This window comes from Lacerta agilis, chromosome 11, assembly GCF_009819535.1.
Source record: "Lacerta agilis isolate rLacAgi1 chromosome 11, rLacAgi1.pri, whole genome shotgun sequence".
In the NCBI taxonomy this organism is placed as follows: domain Eukaryota; kingdom Metazoa; phylum Chordata; class Lepidosauria; order Squamata; family Lacertidae; genus Lacerta; species Lacerta agilis.
Genome location: NC_046322.1, coordinates 55,132,277 through 55,151,964, shown reverse-complemented (window position 1 = coordinate 55,151,964; position 19,688 = coordinate 55,132,277). Strand labels below are relative to the sequence as shown.

At 43.6% G+C, this 19,688-nt stretch overlaps 1 protein-coding gene across 8 annotated transcripts in view; it reads left to right on the top strand.

Annotated features, from left to right (window-relative positions):
• The window catches only part of NTRK2 (neurotrophic receptor tyrosine kinase 2), a 178,497-nt gene that overhangs the window by 99,910 nt on the left and 58,899 nt on the right, over positions 1 to 19,688 (top strand). For 7 of the 8 annotated variants that reach the window (XM_033163600.1, XM_033163598.1, XM_033163599.1 and 4 more), the window contains one exon: positions 17,711 to 17,899. In XM_033163600.1, the coding sequence (XP_033019491.1) occupies positions 17,711 to 17,899 (189 nt within the window). The remainder of the gene's footprint in view (positions 1 to 17,710; positions 17,900 to 19,688) is intronic. The other variant, XM_033163604.1, reaches the window with a different exon arrangement.

Genomic DNA, 19,688 nt, shown 5'->3' with positions numbered 1-19,688 from the left:
TCCTCAGCATCTTAACAATCAGCCTAATTTGGCCATAGGGGACAACTATTTTTTCTTGAAACTGACATGATAGCTGATGGTGTTGCATGGTATACAGTGGTAGCTCGGGTTAAGAACTTAATTCGTTCTGGAGGTCCGTTCTTAACCTGAAACTGTTCTTAACCTGAAGCACCACTTTAGCTAATGGGGCCTCCCGCTGCTGCTGCGCCGCCAGAGCACAATTTCTGTTCTTATCCTGAAGCAAAGTTCTTAACCTGAAGCGTTATTTCTGGGTTAGCGGAGTCTGTTACCTGAAGTGTCTGTAACCTGAGGTACCACTGTATTTAATATGCAGATCACTCTTCCATGTTCTTGTGTGGAATGTGCTGTTATTGGAAACACATTGCTAGAATCAGGTAGGTAGCCTTGTTGGTCTGACATAGTCGAAACAAAATAAAATAAAAAATTCCTTCCAGTAGCACCTTAGAGACCAACTAAGTTTGTTCTTGGTATGAGCTTTCGTGTGCATGCACACTTCTTCAGACGAAAGCTTATACCAAGAACAAACTTAGTTGGTCTCTAAGGTGCTACTGGAAGGAATTTTTTATTTTATTTTGTTTTGACATTGCTAGAATGTCTCACCATCCAAAAGAAATTAGGCCAATTTAAGAATCACAAGCTTCCATGTCAGGGTTTCTTCACCATGGTTAGGCCCATGTCCATGCTCCTATGTTTCTTTAGTTCATTTATGATACTTTCATAGTGGCAGAATATTTCTGGACTCACCCTGCAACCTTTGTAATAGCAGAAATGTATTTGATTAGTACTTTCAGCAAAACATTTGGTTTCTACAGTTTTCCAGATTGGCTCTTTCTTGCCCTTCTGGACAAAGGACTCCTTCTAGTAAGAACACTTTTATTTACTCTAATCCAGGCATAGGCAAACTCGGCCCTCCAGCTGTTTTGGGACTACAATTCCCATCATCCCTGACCATTGGTCCCATTAGCTAGGGATGATGGGAGTTGTAGTCCCAAAACATCTGGAGGGCCGAGTTTGCCTATGCCTGCTCTAATCCAAATTCAGTGATCCCTTGTGAGAGTGCACTGGCTCTGATGCACATTTGAATTCATTTTCCCATAATGTATTCCCCATTTTATTTCAATACACAAACAGATGGGAATCTGGAACTTCATGTAAGTGAATAGGGATAGGAGCTTTTATTCCATTTGTACATACAGAGCTTTGGATTATGATAATTTCCCTGTCCTGACATTCTAGATCACCTACTTCCATTCCTTTTATTTTATTTTTATACATATTATTTATCAGTGTTCAATTTAACAATCATCATCATCAATCATATTTACATACATACTTGTTTTGACTTCCCGCCTCCCCTTCCTTTGTTTCTTGTAAAAACATTTTCAAAACTGCACCTCCCCCTTAGCTCCTTTTATTTGTTACTCTATTTCTTCCAAAGTCACGTTTTAACTGCTTGGTTTTAAATTAATCCTGCTAGTGTGTTTAATTGTTTACAATAATTTTTATAGGTAATCCATGTATCTCACCCATTTTGTGTTAAACATTCTTTCATTCCTTTTAAATGGCCAAACTTCTGCTTAATGAAGTCAGTTCCGCTTTATATCTTTAAATGCCAGAAGAAATGTTCACAAGTGTCAAGAGTTCGACGGGAACAAGAGAGCTGGGTCTCGTACATCCCAGGGTTAGCTACGGAGTTTAGGAGCTTTGGGGCACCATATGTCGGGCCATCCGCCTTCATCTTTCTCATTACTGTACTATTGTTCTAGTTGCTTGTGAGGAAGCAAGCAGTGTCTGCCCTTTTCTGCTGTCATTTCTCACTCTCTGGGCCAATGAGGAGGCAGCAGTGAGGAAAAAATAGAGCCAGGATTTTATTGACAGTGCACTTACTGCCAGGGCATGGACCTTGGTAGGGGCTCCCCCATGTGCCAGTCACTTCAAGGTATCTCTTGAAGACTTTTGTCTTTGCAGCTGCTTAATTAGCCAGTCACTTAAATTATTGGTTTTAATACTGTTCACTGCCATGAGATTTTATGATATGTTGGATACACACCCACACCTATATATATATATGAGCAAATTGTGTGGAAGGCATTGGCCTGGATTGCAAAAGTAATGGACTGATGACTGAGCAGCGGTTTCTGTTTCTTCTCTAGCCTAAGCATGATATTCACGTAATATTTCAAAGAAAATAGTTATCGATGATCAGCCATGTGCAAAATACTTTTTCCATTAACTTGTTTTCACAATATATATATCATATATTTAAAGCCCCAGAAGAAAATGCAGATGTTTAACCTTCTGTTGCTATAACCTAACACAAATATAAATACAATATATAAAAACCCACAGCCATTCTTTTGTGGATTCCTGGAGCATTTCTCAAATGTACCTGCTCAACAAGCCCTCATGTCTTTTATTGAAGCGAAATACTCTTTGCTGCTTGTGTGCATTACTGAAGGCATTTGTTTCTTGTGTTAATGCAGCCTGAGTCTACCCTTTGTCTGCAAAAAAGTGATTAACAATACTCTTATAATAATAATTCTATTACTACTACTACTACAACTTTCTGTAGAAAAGGTCACTTAGAGATTTTTTTATGTCGAAGTGGATGCTAGCTTTTCATTATTTATAAGTGGATAGATGAAGCTACACATTCACCATGATAATAGATTATAGAAAGTGTTGCTCGGTAGGTTTTCTTATTTATATGGCTAATAGTTTTTCCTGCCCTAACCTCTGAAGAAGTTGCATGCTCCAGGTTTTTTTGTGGGTTTTTTTTTAAGTACTACAGAATGCAAAATTAAAAGACTTTCTGAATTTGGGACATTTTATAGACTTTTGCTTTTAATACCTGTTGTCGTTCAGTCGTGTCCGACTCTTCGTGACCCCATGGACCAGAGCATGCCAGGCACGCCTATCCTTCACTGCCTCCCGCAGTTTGGCCAAACTCATGTTAGTAGATTCGAGAACACTGTCCAACCATCTCATCCTCTGTCGTCCCCTTCTCCTTGTGCCCTCCATCTTTCCCAACATCAGGGTCTTTTCCAGGGAGTCTTCTCTTCTCATGAGGTGGCCAAAGTACTGGAGCCTCAACTTCAGGATCTGTCCTTCTAGTGAGCATTCAGGGCTGATTTCTTTAAGAATGGATAGGTTTGATCTTCTTGCAGTCCATGGGACTCTGAAGAGTCTCCTCCAGCACCATAATTCAAAAGCATCAATTCTTCAGCGATCAGCCTTCTTTATGGTCCAGCTCCCACTTCCGTACATTACTACTGGGAAAACCATAGCTTTAACTATACGGACCTTTGTCGGCAAGGTGATCTCTTTGCTTTTTAAGATCCTGTCTAGGTTTGTCATTGTTTTCCTCCCAAGAAGCAGACGTCTTCTAATTTCGTGACTGCTGTCACCATCTGCAGTGATCATGGAACCCAAGAAAGTGAAATCTCCCACTGCCTCCATTTTAATACCTAGCTAGGCTCTAAAAGTCTGAACAGTAGAATCCTATAGCTACATACCCCCCCCCCCCCGTTGAGTTCCGTGAGGCTTACCTACGCAAATGAGTATGGGGCTGAAACTTCAGCTAATTTTATTTCACTCCTAAGCCAAAGGGACCTTTCTGTTTCAGGAACTTCATCTATTTTACTTGTTTGTATCCTATCCCCTCTGCAGAATTCAGTGCAGCCTCCATGACTCTTCTTCCCCCACACCCCTTCTAGGAAGTAGTTTATGTTGACAGATACTACATAATAAGGTTGATGGAACTTTGTGCTGGGTAGGCATGCATAGAATTGTGCTCTAAGAAATGCTGCAGGTCTCCTCAATTCCTGACCTGCTGAGCTGAAAGGATGGGGAGAGTGCTGTTGCATTCAGTGCTGTTTTGGGGCTTCCCACAGGCATCAGGTCGGCCACTGTGAGAACAGAAGGATGGACTAAATAGGCCTTTGGCACGATCCATTAGGTCTCTTTTTACCGTATTTTTCGCTCCATAGAACGCACCGGACCATAGGGCGCACCTCATTTTTAGAGGAGGAAACAAGGGAAAAAAATATTTTTCTGGTTTTCCTCCTCTAAAAGCCCTTTTTTGTGTTTGTTTGTTTTTGAGGATCAGCTAAAAGTTTTGCAGCTGTTTTTGCAAAGGCAAAAGGCTGTTTTAAGGATCAGCTAAAAGTTTTGCAGCTTTTTTTGCAAAGGGAAAAGCCCTGGTTCCCCCCCCCCCCCAAGGATCAGCTAAAGGTTTTGCAGCTTTTTTTGCAAAGGGGGAAAAGCAAAGCTCCTTTTGCAAAGGGGGAAAAGCAAAGAGGAAAAGCCCCATTTTTATGAGGTTTAACTCACATTTCTGAAAAATCTTAAGGAAAGGGAACCATTTCTACAGTTTCCAGACAGATAATCTAATCAGCCAGTCACATGTCCTGGGGAAACAAACAACCTCCCTCTGCAGCACATTCAACAAAGGAGGGCGGGGCTGAAAGGGAGCCGGGACTCTTATCTCTCTCCCGATCTCTTGCTGATCAGCTGCTGAACGGGGTCCTTTCAACACCCCTTTTTCTCTTTGTAAAATAAAAAGCAGTATCTGCTTTTGGCCCCTGGGCAATTCAGCTCCAGGGACCACCATTCGCTCCATAAGACGCACAGGCATTTCCCCTTACTTTTTAGGAGGGAAAAAGTGCGTCTTATGGAGCAAAAAATACGGTATGTTCTTCTTGAAGGGGGTGGGGAGAAGTAGAAAGGTAGATCCTGTCAAATGTAAGGGGTTAGGTCCCCAGTTGTACTGTCTTCAAAAATTTCATTTGGAGGGGTAAGCCATCTTGTAAGTTGCGTACTATAAATCTTTACTTTGGTTTACGTTATGAATTGTCTTTTGGGTTTGTGAGGAGGCAAATGCTGTGGGCACGTTGACCAGAAGGAATTTCATTTGTTCCTTAGAACTGTTAGAAAGAACTCAGTCCTGCAGTCCTCACAAATCGGTAACAGCTGCTAAGCCCTAGTGGTTGTGCCAAACAGTCTGGCAAAGCCAGGCTCTAGCAGAATGTTAGGGCTTGAGCAATGTACTTTAGACATAGATGAATTGAGCTAATAGCTCATATTTCTCTGGTACTGTGGGCCAAGTCATGCAAGTCCTTAATACCTACTCTGGCAAAACTCCCACTGATAGTTTTGTCTCAGCATGAACCAAGGAGTTTTCAAGATTTGATCTTGCATTAATTTCTCAAGAGTTAAAAATGAGGAATGGGTTTTCATAGATTTTCAATTAAACATTATGTAGACATGAAACTGTCGCTCTTTGTAATACAAGAGATCCAAAGATCCATCATATCCCCCTTTGCACGGCATTGGACTAAGGAAGATGTATTACTTTAACTCATTCTTAACAGCAGATCATTAATCTGCAGTTGTATAAATGAACTATTGTCTCTCCAGGACAGAAATGGCTGAAAACGTCATTTGCTAAAAATCATGCACTGATTATTTCAAGACTTCATGCTTTACTGGTCTGGAGAGCACTCATGCATGGTGGAGGAGAGGTTGCTCAGCAGAGCTTGGCCTGCCCCCTATATCTGCAGAGAGATCTCTGAAGAGGAACCTCTACACATGAGTAGCTACTGCCCACCAGGGTCCTCTGTGTGAGTAACACGTAAAGAGAGCTTCTCTGATCCTCATTCACATGGGACTTGTTATGTATAATGAGGCTACTAGTTAATAATCTAATCTCGTGCACATTTATTTTAGAGGAAATCCAACTGAACTAAGTGGGAGTTGCTTCTGAGTAAACATGCACAGGATCAGTCTGTTAGGAAAGTCTGGATGGTTCACCGTTAGAGATGGTGACTTGTTATGTATAATGAGGCCACTAGTTAATAATCTAATCTCATGCACATTTATTTTAGAGGAAATCCAACTGAACTAAGTGGGAGTTGCTTCTGAGTAAACATGCACAGGATCAGTCGGTTAGGAAAGTCTGGATGGTTCGTCGTTAGAGATGCACTTAGATGAATGAGCAGAAGAGCCCTCACTGCTGCAGTTTCAGCTTCCCACATCCAAACTTTTCACATTGGTGACACACTTTTTAGACATGCTTCATTTCATGACACAGTAGTCCGGTTTTTGCTAGCAAACCGGAGGTTAAACTAACCCCTTTCCAGGAGTGTGGAGAGCATTCGCACGACACACTTGCACACTGCGGCAAACACACTAATGTGTTAATAATAATAAATTTTTATTTATACCCTGCCCTTCCCGGTTTAAAAACCAGGCTCAGGGCAGCTAACAGCAAATATAAAACATTGATTAAAATGTGACTTAAAAACAGCATAGAAGACAACATAAAATGCAGCATCAATATCAATAAAATTCAAAATTGCAGAGGTCATTTTTTTTGGGGGGGGGACCCCTGTCAGTACACATCGAATGATCACCAGGGCTAACTGGCCAAGTTGGTCCTACTGGGGCCAGCAAGGAGGTATGTGAAAAAGAATTTAAATGTGGGGTCCCAGAAAGGGTTTCTTCATAGAAGAGGAAAAGGAAAAGGGAATAGAGGATCAGGCTAATTCAAATTGAAGGCCAGGCGGAATAGCTCTGTCTTACAGGTCCTGCGGAAGGAGATCAAGTCCTGCAGGGCCCTAGTCTCGCAGGACAGAGCATTCCACCAGGTCGGAGCCATCACTGAAAAGGCCCTGGCCCTGGTGGAGGATAATCTGGCTTCCTTAAGGCCCGGGACCTTTAAGCTATTATTATTCATGGACCTTATGGTCATCTGTGAGACATACCAGGAGACACAGTTTGGAAAGCTGTGAACTAAAGGTATTGAAGGGGGTGGGACATAGACCATAAAGTCCCCTCTCTAAAATTACCTAATTGCACCACTGTGCCCAATCAATCCATCATTTTATCTGTATGCCACCTTTCCAAAGTTAAAACAATGCTCAAGGCTGCTTGCAACATCCAAAAAAAATGCATAACTACGAACATTACAAAAGTAGTCATAAACAAGAAACAAAACATCAAAGCGTACACAACCAAATTGAACAATTTCCACATAAACCACAATTTCCAAAATAATAATACAAAAAAATTAACAACAACAATAACCCCCACCCACCCAACAACCCCCTCCCTAAAGAATGCCTCAGCCCAAGGGTCTGTTCAGCAGCCTCAGCTTCTTTAGCTGGAATCAGTCCCAGCCCAAGTGGGAAAGGCCTGCAAGGCAGGGAGCAGGTCTTCCAGGACTCACAGCCAAGATGGCCCAAGTACCAAACACAAGCAAGAGACACATCCGAGTGCTGTCTGTGTGTCCCTGTACAATTCTTTATCATCCACTGATTTATAGGCTACTCTCCACTCTCAAAAGAGGATGTATGTGTTTTAAGGAGGATAAGGAAGAATGATGCAGGCAGGCACATTTCACATTTGAAATGTCACTCCTCTAATTTGGGCTTGCGTGTTTCCACCTGATTACAGAAAAAACCCTTGTATGAACTGAAGGGCAACCAAGAACGTCTATCAGCTACCTTCCATTTAGGACTGTAATAAGGTTCAGTTTTTGCCATAACCCTATAGAAGGGTTACCAGACGTCCCCAGATTTGCAAATCTGTCCCTGGAAAACGTGGCAGCGGCAGCCTCAGCAGCCCAGAGCCAGCCTGGTAGTGCAGTTGGCTCTGGCTGGCTTCAGGAGCTGCTCGCTGCCTTGACGCCCGCCATTTTTCCTCACTGGAAGTCCCCATATGATGTGTCTTGTGTGCAACACATCATATGGGGACTTCCGGAGCGAAAAAATGTTGGGAGCCATGCCAGCGGGCAACGAGTAGCTCCTGAAGCCAGCCAGAACCACTGCACTACCAGGCTGGCTCCAGGCTGCTGAGGCTGCCACTGCCACCGCCACTGCCAAAGGGAACCAGGGACATCCGGCGGTACAGATCTGCCCCCCTTCCCCCTTTGTTTGGACTGATCAGGGGAGTCTCGGTAGTCGCGGACGACCATTGCTCAGTTTTTAAAAAACTCTGTGCATTTATGTTTCACGGTGCGAAAGAAGGGCTTTGCACCTTGCCTGGCAGAGAAATTGCATGCCTTGCGCTCCTCCTGGGCAACAGCCGCCCGTCCGTGACTCCCGAGCCTCCCCAAAACAAAGGGGGAAGGGGGCAGGAGATCGGGGAAGTCACGGGTAGGCAGTGCGCCGTTGCCCAATTTAAAAAAAAACCTCTGCACATTTATGTTTCACAGGGTGTGAAAGAAGGGCTTTGCACCTTTATACAATATGCATGTGTGCTTGGGCCCAGGGTTTTTTGCCTCACCACCCCCACTACTGACTCCCTGTTGCTACTCAGCTTAATAATAATAATAAAGTGTCCCCGGATTCATTGAAAAAAATGGTAACCGTAGGTCTGGGAATGTCTTTCCCCTGTCATTACAATGTCAGGTTCCTACTGGAAAACCGGACAAATGCCAGAACATTAGCAGTGGCGAAGTTTTTATCGGTGGTTGCTAGAACCAATGACCCCTACTTTAAGTCTGAACAAAATGCTTGTGTAGCCTGAAGGCTGGTTGTTCAAATTGGGTATTGCTTTGTAACGAATTGATGGGTCTGTGGACCGTAATAAAGATTGTTGTTGTCTTTCCCCTGTCTCAAATCCTAGAGAGCCCCAGCCAGTCTGTGGAGACAATACTGGGCTGGTGGACTAAGAGAGCTTCCAGTGGTCAGAAGTGAGCATAGAATCACAGCAGTCTGAGCTCACGTGGAGAGTTCATTGTAAGCAAACAGGCCAATACCATTTGTTTTTGTTGTTCAGTCATTCAGTCGTGTCCGACTCTTCGTGACCCCATGGACCAGAGCACGCCAGGCACGCCTATCCTTCACTGCCTCTCGCAGTTTGGCCAAACTCATGTTAGTAGCTTCGAGAACACTGTCCAACCATCTCATCCTCTGTCGTCCCCTTCTCCTTGTGCCCTCCATCTTTCCCAACATCAGGGTCTTTTCTAGGGAGTCTTCTCTTCTCATGAGGTGGCCAAAGTACTGGAGCCTCAACTTCTGGATCTGTCCTTCTAGTGAGCACTCAGGGCTGATTTCTTTGAGAATGGATAGGTTTGATCTTCTTGCAGTCCATGGGACTCTCAAGAGTCTCCTCCAGCACTATAATTCAAAAGCATCAATTCTTTGGCGATCAGCCTTCTTTATGGTCCAGCTCTCACTTCCGTACATTACTACTGGGAAAACCATAGCTTTAACTATACGGACCTTTGTCGGCAAGGTGATGTCTTTGCTTTTTAAGATGCTGTCTAGGTTTGTCCCACTACCATTAGCTGCCATTATAAAATAGTTTCTGGATCAAACTTGCAGCTGTGAGTTCTTTTGAGCTATAATAAAATACAAATAGCTGAAAGGAGTATATATTCATTTCAGTTGGGAAATTGCTTATTGCGTCATTCTCTAGGGAACTGGCGTGTTTGACGTAAACATTTATTATGCAGGATCTGTTTCTGAAAGGTGTCTTTAAAGTTCTATTTAAATTAGCAAGAGTGACCCTTTGACGCTGTTGTTGATTATTTAGGATGAACCAGAATGCAACTGTTTCACTGCCCTTGCTATGACTTATTGCCAACGTTGTCCGAACACTAAAAATGTCACTTCAATGCATTTCCTCTTCATCCAAGTTGAACTACAAGGTAACTCATTGCCGTTCTCTTCAGGCCTGAGTGAAATATATTTCCCTGTCAACCAAAAAAGGTGTAACATGACAATGGCCTGATAGGTGGAATGAAAGCTGCATAAAGAAGTGTTTCATTCCACCAGGATTCATGAACTGTGACCTTGAGCTTGGATTCCATTCAGCCAAGGGTGGGTGAAATCCTGCAAGTTGGTTCTTGAACTTGAACTTTATTGCATAGGCAGCCAGCTCATTCCTGTCAAAGATCAGGAGGAAATCTTCCACCTTCATTGCAGATGTCCCTGAAATAGGCAGGCTTCCCAGAGTGCTTGAATGGAGGGAAAGTGACATACTTCAAGAGTGATCAGCCCTCTGAAGAAGTCAAACAAAATTTGTTAAGTTAAATATAGGTACAAATAGATTGGGAATGTTTTATTCAATTTGTTCCTGGGGGAAGCACGTTGTGAGCTCCAGCATGACCCTACAATTTTCTCCCCCAGTAGATGAGGCCATAGGGTTGTGCGCATGGCACATCAGTGTTCTTGCTTGAGCATGCTGCAAATTTTCTGTGTAACATCCAGCAGCTGGAGCTTCTTCCCATAAGCTGAGAAGGTAATGTGTGTACAGTGTCAGTCAAAACTCAGGGGCGCTCCCCTAAGCCGGCCTGTCCCATCACAAGTTTTGAAGTAAGAGTCCATTGCCAGTCCAGTCAGCTTTTGTAAATAGAACAGGGTATTAGAAATGAAGATTAAATTGGCACACATTCTCTCTGTTTCTAACAATTCCCAGCCGGATACCTGTGGGAAGCCCACAAACTGGCCTGGCCTCATCATGTAGTTCTTTGGGGCCTAGTGGAGACAACCAATGCTGACGTCTGCCATAGTCCTGCTGCACCAGATCTAGAAAGCTGCCGTTTTAAATACCTGATGGTGCCTGAGAGCACCCATTGTAGTTTTGCTTCATGGCGTTCTGGAAAATTAAAAATGGTGTCTTATCGGGTGGGGGGCGCAGTTGTCAATGTAGGACAGGACCCACCAGACAGGACTAGCTGACAGGACTCCTCATGTTGTTTGCAAGCAAGGCACAAAGGCCTTCCCCCATTGTTGTTTCCACAGATGCTGTGGACAAGCATGAATGAAAAATTCCAAAGTTCATTGGGTTCCCTCTTTTTCCTTTTTGAAAGCAAAGAAATTGTATCTCAGCATAGTCAGTGACACCCACAGAAGTATCACACCACTTTGGAAGGTACTACATTTCTAGGTGTGTCATCCAAAAATACACCCTGCAACACCATAAAGAAAAAAAACCAACTGGAAAAACCATATGTGCAATGGAAAGAGAAAGCAAACATGAGAATCTACCTTTAATGTTCAGCATTCTAGAGAAAATCTGGCTACAATATGTAGCCTAAGGATAACCTTTCAAACACAGGTCTCGCCATGTGACTGTTGGGAGGTCCTCCAGCTGTGGCTGTGTGCAAGTGTTTCTACTATATCCTGTTAATGACTTAAACCAGGCATGGCCAAACTTGGCCCTCTAGCTGTTTTGGGACTACAACTCGAATCATCCCTAGCTAACAGGATGAGTGGTCAGGGATGATGGGAAATGTAGCCCCAAAACAGCTGGCGGGCCAAGTTTGACCATGCCTGGCTTATGTAAACATATAGGAATATAAGAGAGAGAGCACAAGGCTCTTGTAGCTTCTGGAAGAGTTGTAGCAAGTCAGAGAATCCAACCTCCTAAGGGGAGAATGAGAAGGATCCTGTTGCAAGGGTGTTGAGTGAAAAGTGAATATGGGAGGCACAGAGGAATTTATGGGACAGGGTAGAAAGAACTAGAGAAGAGGATGCATGCCATTTCCAGAATCGGAAGTAGGACAGGTGTAACCAAAAGTATTTCCTCCAGATAGTAGACTACAACTTCCATGATCCCTAACCAATGGCCCCATTGGCTGGGACCAATGGGGATTGCATAAGAGCCCTGCTGGATCAGACCAAAGGCCCATCCTCTTCTCATAGTGGCCACCCAGGTGCCATTGGGAAGCCTGGGAACAGGACCTTAGTGCCAGAGCACTCTCGCCTCCTGGGATTCCCACCAACTGGCACACACTGGCCTGCTGTCTCCAGCACGGGAATCTACAAAAACTGGAAGGTACCATGTTGGCTAACTCTGAAGTAGACTCAGCTTCTATAAGACCTACTTACTTCAAACTATAAGTAACTGTAAGTAAATCTATAAATATAAAACAACCACTGCCCAACGTATTACTCATTTTGGCAAAGAATGAAGTCTTTTATTGCTTTAATATTTCAGAGACACTGATGCAGCCTTCACAGTCTAGCTTCTTAAGTTGCCCCAGCATTTGTTGGGCAAGAGGTGAGAGCGGTAACAGCAATGGAATTCAGTCATGCTGGGTCTCCGGTATCAGATTTATTGTGTGCAATAGCAGCTGGGAAGCATGGACTTTTAGATGTTTTGAGTGGGCAAGTAAAGTGCTCTGCTATTATTGCACGACACTACAGATGGCTTCCTGGAGTGACAGTTCTCTGTGGAAATGTAAGCCAGTGGACATTTTGTGGGGGAGTGAAGCTCTTGGGGGGGGGCAGAGGATGGTGTGGTGGGTGTGGTGTGTGCAGCAGGAAATGGTTCCTCCACCAGAACGTTGACACACCCCAGAAGGGCCAGTCACAATCTATGCATTTTTTGAGGGATGTGTGTGGAGCCTACATAAGAAACATGGATAACTACTTTTCCAAATCTCCAGGCTAGACTCTATATTGGAAATAATGCATGCATGTTAGACAGTGTGCACATGCAACTTCATGCAACTCAGAATGCACATCCAGATACAAGAAGGAAGGATGGAAAGCTAGTGTCGGAAGTATTTCTCCTATGCTCTCTCTCTCCTAGGCAGATTGCTGTTTCTTATCTATTTTCAGTTTCCAACTTTAAAAAATAATCTTAACATGAATTCAGTTGGGAACATCAAGCGGAATTCCATATGTGGTTACTATTAGCTATTAGTGACCTGCGTTGCTAGGCTTTTTTTTTTTTAATGTACTTTCCCAACTTTTGGTTGTAAGCCAAAGCTGGATTTGTGAAAACAACATCAATAATAGGTGTTATCAAAAGGTTCCTTCTGCTTCTGACAAGTAATTAGCTGACCCCATTTGAACCAGATGCAGCAGAATTTCAGCATTTGGGTGGAAAATTACCCTTTGCCTCAAAGTTCACACACTGTGCGTATGGGAGAGTTGATGGAACAGTGAAAGCTACTTCCAATTCAAAGTGAGTGTTTTTAAATTCCCTCCTGGAAATTGTTTTGCATTCTTGAAACCTCGTGCATACATTTGGTTGTTCAATTAAGTGTTGGCTCTATAGCATAGCCTTTGACTGTGGTGTAAATTTGGCAGTGCATTAAGGAAATGGGATGTAGCTTTTCATCTAATAGCTAGTCTGTCAGATAAGCAAGCATTAAAACAGTTTGTACGCCAGTTTACTCACATTTATCAAGGGAGCTGACAAACAAGGTATTTAAAGAGGTGTAAATTTAGCTGTCTCCTGACACACAGAGATTTGCCATCTGTTAATTACATAACAAATAGAGGACAAAAGGGGGGAAAGTAGGCATTGCAAAATCAGAGCACTTGCGCTAAGCTCATTCATTGCCACAGTTTTGTCTGGAGTATTTTCTTTTCTTTTAGGATATTAAAATATAATGGCGGTTTTTGTTTCATTGTTTTCCGTTGTGGCTGTTTGTGTGGCATTAATGTAGGTCAGGTGAAGGTTTTCAGAGCACCATCTAACATTGGTTTGTGGGATCAGTTTCACTTGTTGTGGCCTGAGGATATGGGCAGGGGTCTGGATTATCGCAGGTTACATTCAACTAAGTTAGGTCCATCCATGTCATTGGTTGAACTCTGGGTCTAAGTGAATCATGTCCATTAATTCTATTGGTTCTACTCTGAATATAACTGACATTGGTTCTACTCTGAATATAACTGGCTCTACTCCGAATATACTGACTGAATATATACTGCCTCATGTGCTGTGTGCTCTGTTGACCCCTGCCTATCATGGCTAATAAATATTAACCAGGAAGGTTTGACAATATGAAGTGGTTGAGACGGGGGGAGGGGGTGATACTTCTTTTCCCCAAAAAGGTACAGCAGCGATCCCTTTCTCAAGAGTCCCTCCCTGGACTCTGAAATTCTAGATAGCTACGATCCACTTCCAAATGTCCCAGGGCAATAGGATTCAGAGACAGCAGCTGATCAGTTTCAGGCATGCTTGCATGAAGCTACCTATTTCACTCTGGCATCACAGATGGGCACTGAAATGACCTTGCTCACCCTGACTGATAACCTTTATCAGGTAAGCAACAAGGGGGAGTGCAACCCTGTTGGTTCTTGATCCCGCTGTGCTTTTGATATCAATTAATAAAAGGAAGGACAGATCCTGAAGTTGAGGCTCCAGTACTTTGGCCACCTCATGAGAAGAGAAGACTCCCTGGAAAAGACCCTGATGTTGGGAAAGATGGAGGGCACAAGGAGAAGGGGACGACAGAGGATGAGATGGTTGGACAGTGTTCTCGAAGCTACCAACATGAGTTTGGCCAAACTGCGAGAGGCAGTGGAGGATAGGCGTGCCTGGCGTGCTCTGGTCCATGGGGTCATGAAGAATCGGACACGACTGAACAACAACAACAAATTAATAAAATGTATACACCGTTCGATTGTAAAAACAAACCAACTTCAAAGCAGTTTAAAGACAGTAAAATCAAGGGGGAAAATCACAACCCTGCGGGTGTAGGGCGGTATATAAATTTAATAAATAATAATTAAATGATAATAATAATAACAACCCTACTTTAAAACAGATCAAGATTACCTTTCTTTTTTCTGATCTTAATTGAGATTATTATAGTCAATTAAAGTAAGAAGAAAAGGGAAAGAATAGAAAACAGGTTAAAAACAGATCAAGATTACCTCTTAGCATCTGGGTAGGCTTGTCTAAACTGGACTGTTATTAGCAAGTTCTTAAAAAGAGTACAGTGGATTGGTCCAAGTTGTTTAGGACTTTATATGCTAATAGTAACTTGGCCCAGCAGCAAATCGACAACGGTTCAAATGTGAGGAAAGCCACACACGGTAGAGTGCATTGCAGTAATAAAGTCTTGCAGCAAGAAACACATGAACTGCTGTAGTAAAGCTTTCCTGGACCAGGAATGGTCCTCCCTGTCAAATGAGCTGCAGTTGGTAGGAGACACTTCTAGCCACTGACGTCCCCTGAGCCTCCAGATACCATTAGCTATGGTATCCTCCTGCAATGGCACCATATTACAGGACCTCCACTTGTACCTGCAGAACTGATCCTGGACAGTAGCCTTCTGCTCAGTTCCTTGGCATTTGTGCAGGACACGTGTTTTTTAACTTCTATATGAAGTTGGTCGGAGCTATCATCCAGGGATTTGGAGTGTCATCAATATGCAGATGACACCCAGCTCTTGTTTCACCTTTCATCTGATTCGGAAGAGGCTGTTCAGGCACTGGATCTGGGCCTGGAATCAGTAATAACTGGAACTGGATGAGGGTCAAGAGGCTGGGAATGAATCCTGGTGAGATGGAGGCAATGTTGATGGGTGGTTTCCAGGTCTTGGAGTTAGGTAGATGGCCTGTTCTCTGTGGTGCAGCACTCCCCTGAGAGCACAGGTTAATAGCCTGGGGGTTCTTCTAGAGCAGGCATAGGCAAACTCAGATGTTTTGGGACTACAACTCCCATCATCCCTAGCTTACAGGACCAGTGGTCAGGGATGATGGGAATTGTAGTCTCAAAACATCTGGAGGGCCAAGTTTGCCTATGCCTGTTCTAGAGCTGTTATTGTATGCTCTAGCCCTTTAAGAGCTAATCCCATCCTGGAAGAGCCCCTCAGCTTTTGGTATGATGGAAAGTAACAAGTAAAAGGAACTCAACATTTTATTTAAGTTACCCATAGAAACAAGCAATTGCAAAGAAAACAAAAAGCTGCTCCAGTTGTCTTCGCTGAAGCAGAAAGGAGACATATTTGGCCATAAGTAGAATCAAATTTCGGTTCCAAGTCATCTGCTGAAGTGTTCTGACAAAAGAATGAGACAATCATGAAATTTACAAGTTTGTTTGTAACAGAGTAGCATAGAGGAAGTCAGAAGATGAGGGACACCATCAAGCAGAGGCTGGAGACTTAATTTCATGTTATTTGATGGGTTTTTCTGGTTCACAACAGCATGCGATATGCTAACACGTTTTTGCAAGCTTGTTTGCATTTCTAATTAAGTGCTAAAGGTTGCATTTCAGCTGGATGAAGAACTTTTGTTGAAGCCCGGAAGTATTTTCTAAGTTGGGGTCCAAAGTAAGAGGAGGAGTTCAATGGCGTTTACTCCCACAACACTACGCATAGGATTGCAGCCCTGCTGACATTGATAAATGGGGCACCTTGTTTATGTAAGAATGGGTCCCTGCATTTTAGGACTGTCCTTGGGGGGTGACTATGGGAGCTGCCATGCTGTGCTCCAGCTTCAAGATTTCCCACTATACCCCTGGTGTAGTGGCAAGCAGCCATTGTAACTATGGTGCAGGTCATTGCTTTTCTGGTAAAATGAAGTAAAGGGGATAGGAACCATCGTGTCATATGTAATTGAATTCAAGATGGTCAGTGGATTAAATTAACTTTCTGATTTATGAATTCTGATTTATGAAAAGCCTCTAGAGTACTTCGCATTGGATGGTGATTTTACAATACATCACGAGCAAAAAGGGGGGAAAGCTAGTAAAGGGATGTGTGGTCATGGCCTGGGAAGGAGGGATGACTAGTGAGAGGGTGACCTCAGTGGTCGCATTTGTCCTCCGGGCCTGAGGCTCCCCATCCCCAGAGTACACAGTACTGAGCGAGATAGCCAGACTTGGTATAAAGGTAAAGGTAAAGGACCCCTGACCATTACGTCCAGTCGCAGACGACTCTGGGGTTGCGGCACTCATCTCGCTTTACTGGCCAAGGGAGCCAGCATACAGCTTCTGGGTCATGCGGCCAGCATGACTAAGCTGCTTCTGGCGAACCAGAGCAGTGCACGGAAATGCCATTTACCTTCCCGCTGGAGCGGTACCTATTTATCTACTTGCACTTTGACGTGCTTTTGAACTGCTAGGTTGGCAGGAGCTGGAACCGAGCAACGGGAGCTCACCCCGTCGCAGGGATTCGAACCGCCGACCTTCTGATCAGCAAGCCCTAGGCTCTGTGGTTTAACCCACAGTGCCACCCGTGTCCCTCAGGCTCAGTATAAGGCAGCTCAAATCGGCTCTGTCACCTCCCTCACCATGCAAGCCATTTTGGGAAGAGGGTGCATTTGGGCTGCTGATGGGCTGCTCTTCTCCATCCATTCCATTGCATCCACATTCCATGACTTACAAAGTCACCAGTATCTTAAAAGGAGATTCGCTTAGGACATGAGTCGTCATCTATACATTTGGTGTGTTTTATTATTTATTTGTTGCATTATATGCTGCTCATATATAGATAGCTAAGTTAAATGTGCTGTATGAGCAGGCTCTTTATTTATTTAAAAGTACAAATGCCGTCCAAATGGAAAAGAATGAAAGTTTTAATTGGCACAAAACAGCAGGAGAAACCGTCTTTGGAACCTTCTAAAGGTCAGCACCGCCTATCCTAAGTAATTGCCACGGTTTGCTGTGGTTCAGCTTCCAAAGTGGTGACAGGATCAGAGCCAAAGTGATGTGCAAAAGGTCAACTTCCAGAAGCGGCAGCAGTTGAGGTCAGAGGCAAGCAGCCTGGTCAATGCTAGGCAAACAGGCCCCACAGCTCAACCTTAGGTAGGTCTGCTGCCTTGGAGGTGCAGAAGTTAAGGCACTAGGCCTCTGGGAGTCCTGCTCTTTCCTCGCATCCTCTGCGCAAAACCTTACAGTATGCTTGGTTCTAAGCAACATGGTGAGGGCCAGAGCAATGATAGAGGGAGGGGAAAACTATGTCAAGTTACAGGAACATCTTTGTTTCTAACTTTAGGTCCTTCTTCAGTTATCAGCAATGACGACGATTCAGCGAGTCCTCTTCATCACATCTCTAATGGAAGTAACACTCCATCTTCTTCTGAGGGCGGACCAGATGCAGTCATTATTGGAATGACAAAGATTCCCGTAATTGAAAACCCTCAGTATTTTGGGATCACAAATAGTCAACTCAAGCCCGACACATGTAAGTACAGGTGTTTGTTTATATGTATTTCAGTCACTGTTTCTTCCTCTCCTGAATTGTGTATGAGAGCCGAACAGCAAATGAACAATGCAGTCCTAAACTTTTTCATTTTGATTATGGCCCATAATCTAATTTCATTTAGATTGTGTGTTCAGTTGGGCTTTCTCTCATGGTGCAAGTAGGACTGCAGCCTAAATGAGCTTTTGAGATGGGAGAAATGGGGGACAGGTGGATTTCTCCAAGCATTTGAATCCGTCAGGCTCTGAAGATCAAAATCTGGTACAATTTTAAATACATGTCAAGAAGGCATAAGGGATGGCTAAACCTGCCAAATGTCAAAGGTCAAGTTGTGATGCAAATGTTTTGTTTCATTTTCAGGTAAGTTTAGAGATGTTCGGATTAAATTAATGGTTTCTCTTGTATGTTTTTATTATCTCCTCGTTCCCAGTTCATCCTCACAAGAACCCTATGAGGTAGGTTAGGCTAAGAGATGGTGACATAGTGAGCTTCATGTGGCTGAGTGGGGATTTGAACCCTGGTCTCCCACGCCATAGTCCAACATTCTAACCATTATGCCATAGTGGCCAAGGCAAATACACTAATACTCTTTCTGTTGATTTTTGGATCAATATATAAAAAGAAGAATGAGGCCGCGGATTGTATCACAGTAGGTTACTGTTATGAGAATCATTTTCATTCCCCCCTATTATTAGTTGCCCCCCCCTATTATCAGTGCTTCCAACAGTGGCAACAAACTCAGGATGCAAGCCTATTCTCTTCAAAAAAAAATTATATAACTTTTAAAAATTAAAATAGCTAGCAGGCTGAGTTGGTAGGGAAGAGCTCAAAGTTGACCTCTTGGCTGCCGTGGTAATCTTAGCCTGCCAAGAGCAGACTTGTTCTATAAAAGTGGAACCATGTTTCTCGAACTGCTTAGTTGACAAAAAAGTCGGCTCCTGAACGCCGAAAACCCAGAAGTAAGTGTTCCAGTTTTCAATTTTTTGGGGGAAGCTGAACGTCCAACGTGGCTTCTGCTTGAGTGCAGGAAGCTCCTGCCCATGACTTGGTTTTTAAATGCTTTGGAAGTTGAATGGACTTCTGGAACGGATTACGTTCGAAAACCAAGGTACCACTGTAGATCCCAACCCTCTAGCTTCAAAAGTTTGAATGAGTGATTGTTGAACCAGCAGAGAATTCGAGATTTTGTCCCATTGCTTGAAACCTTAAACATTACAGTGGTGCCCCGCTAGACGAAAATAATTCGTTCTACGAATTTTTTCGTCTAGCGGTTTTTTCGTCTAGCGAAGCGGCAATGTAAACCACGGTTTTCGCTAGACGAAAAAAAAGACGAAAAATTTTCGTCTTGTGAGGCAGCCCCATAGACTTTTTCGTCTTGCGGGGCAGCCTCCCGCTAGACGAATGCCTTCATCTAGCGAGTTTTTCGTCTAGCGAGGCATTCGTCTAGCGGGGCACCACTGTACATACAGCAAGAAATGATTCAGAATGGCTCTCTGCTCCTTTTCAAGTCTGCAGAGCGCTCCTTATCCCCATTTGTGCTATACCTGGAGTGTTTTAACTTGTCGCTCTTTTAAATATCCCTGTAAATCTCCATCTCATGAATGGTGGATTTTTCATTTCCAGTCTGCACACATTGCTGGGCTCTGTCCCTTTTGGTTTATCCTTCAGCTTAAACGGTCTCCTTGAGATTTTTCTATGGGCTGGTGAACAAGATCAAGAACGTCTACCCGGTTTCCCTGTATTACCTGCTTGTAGATGGATAAGAGTAGCA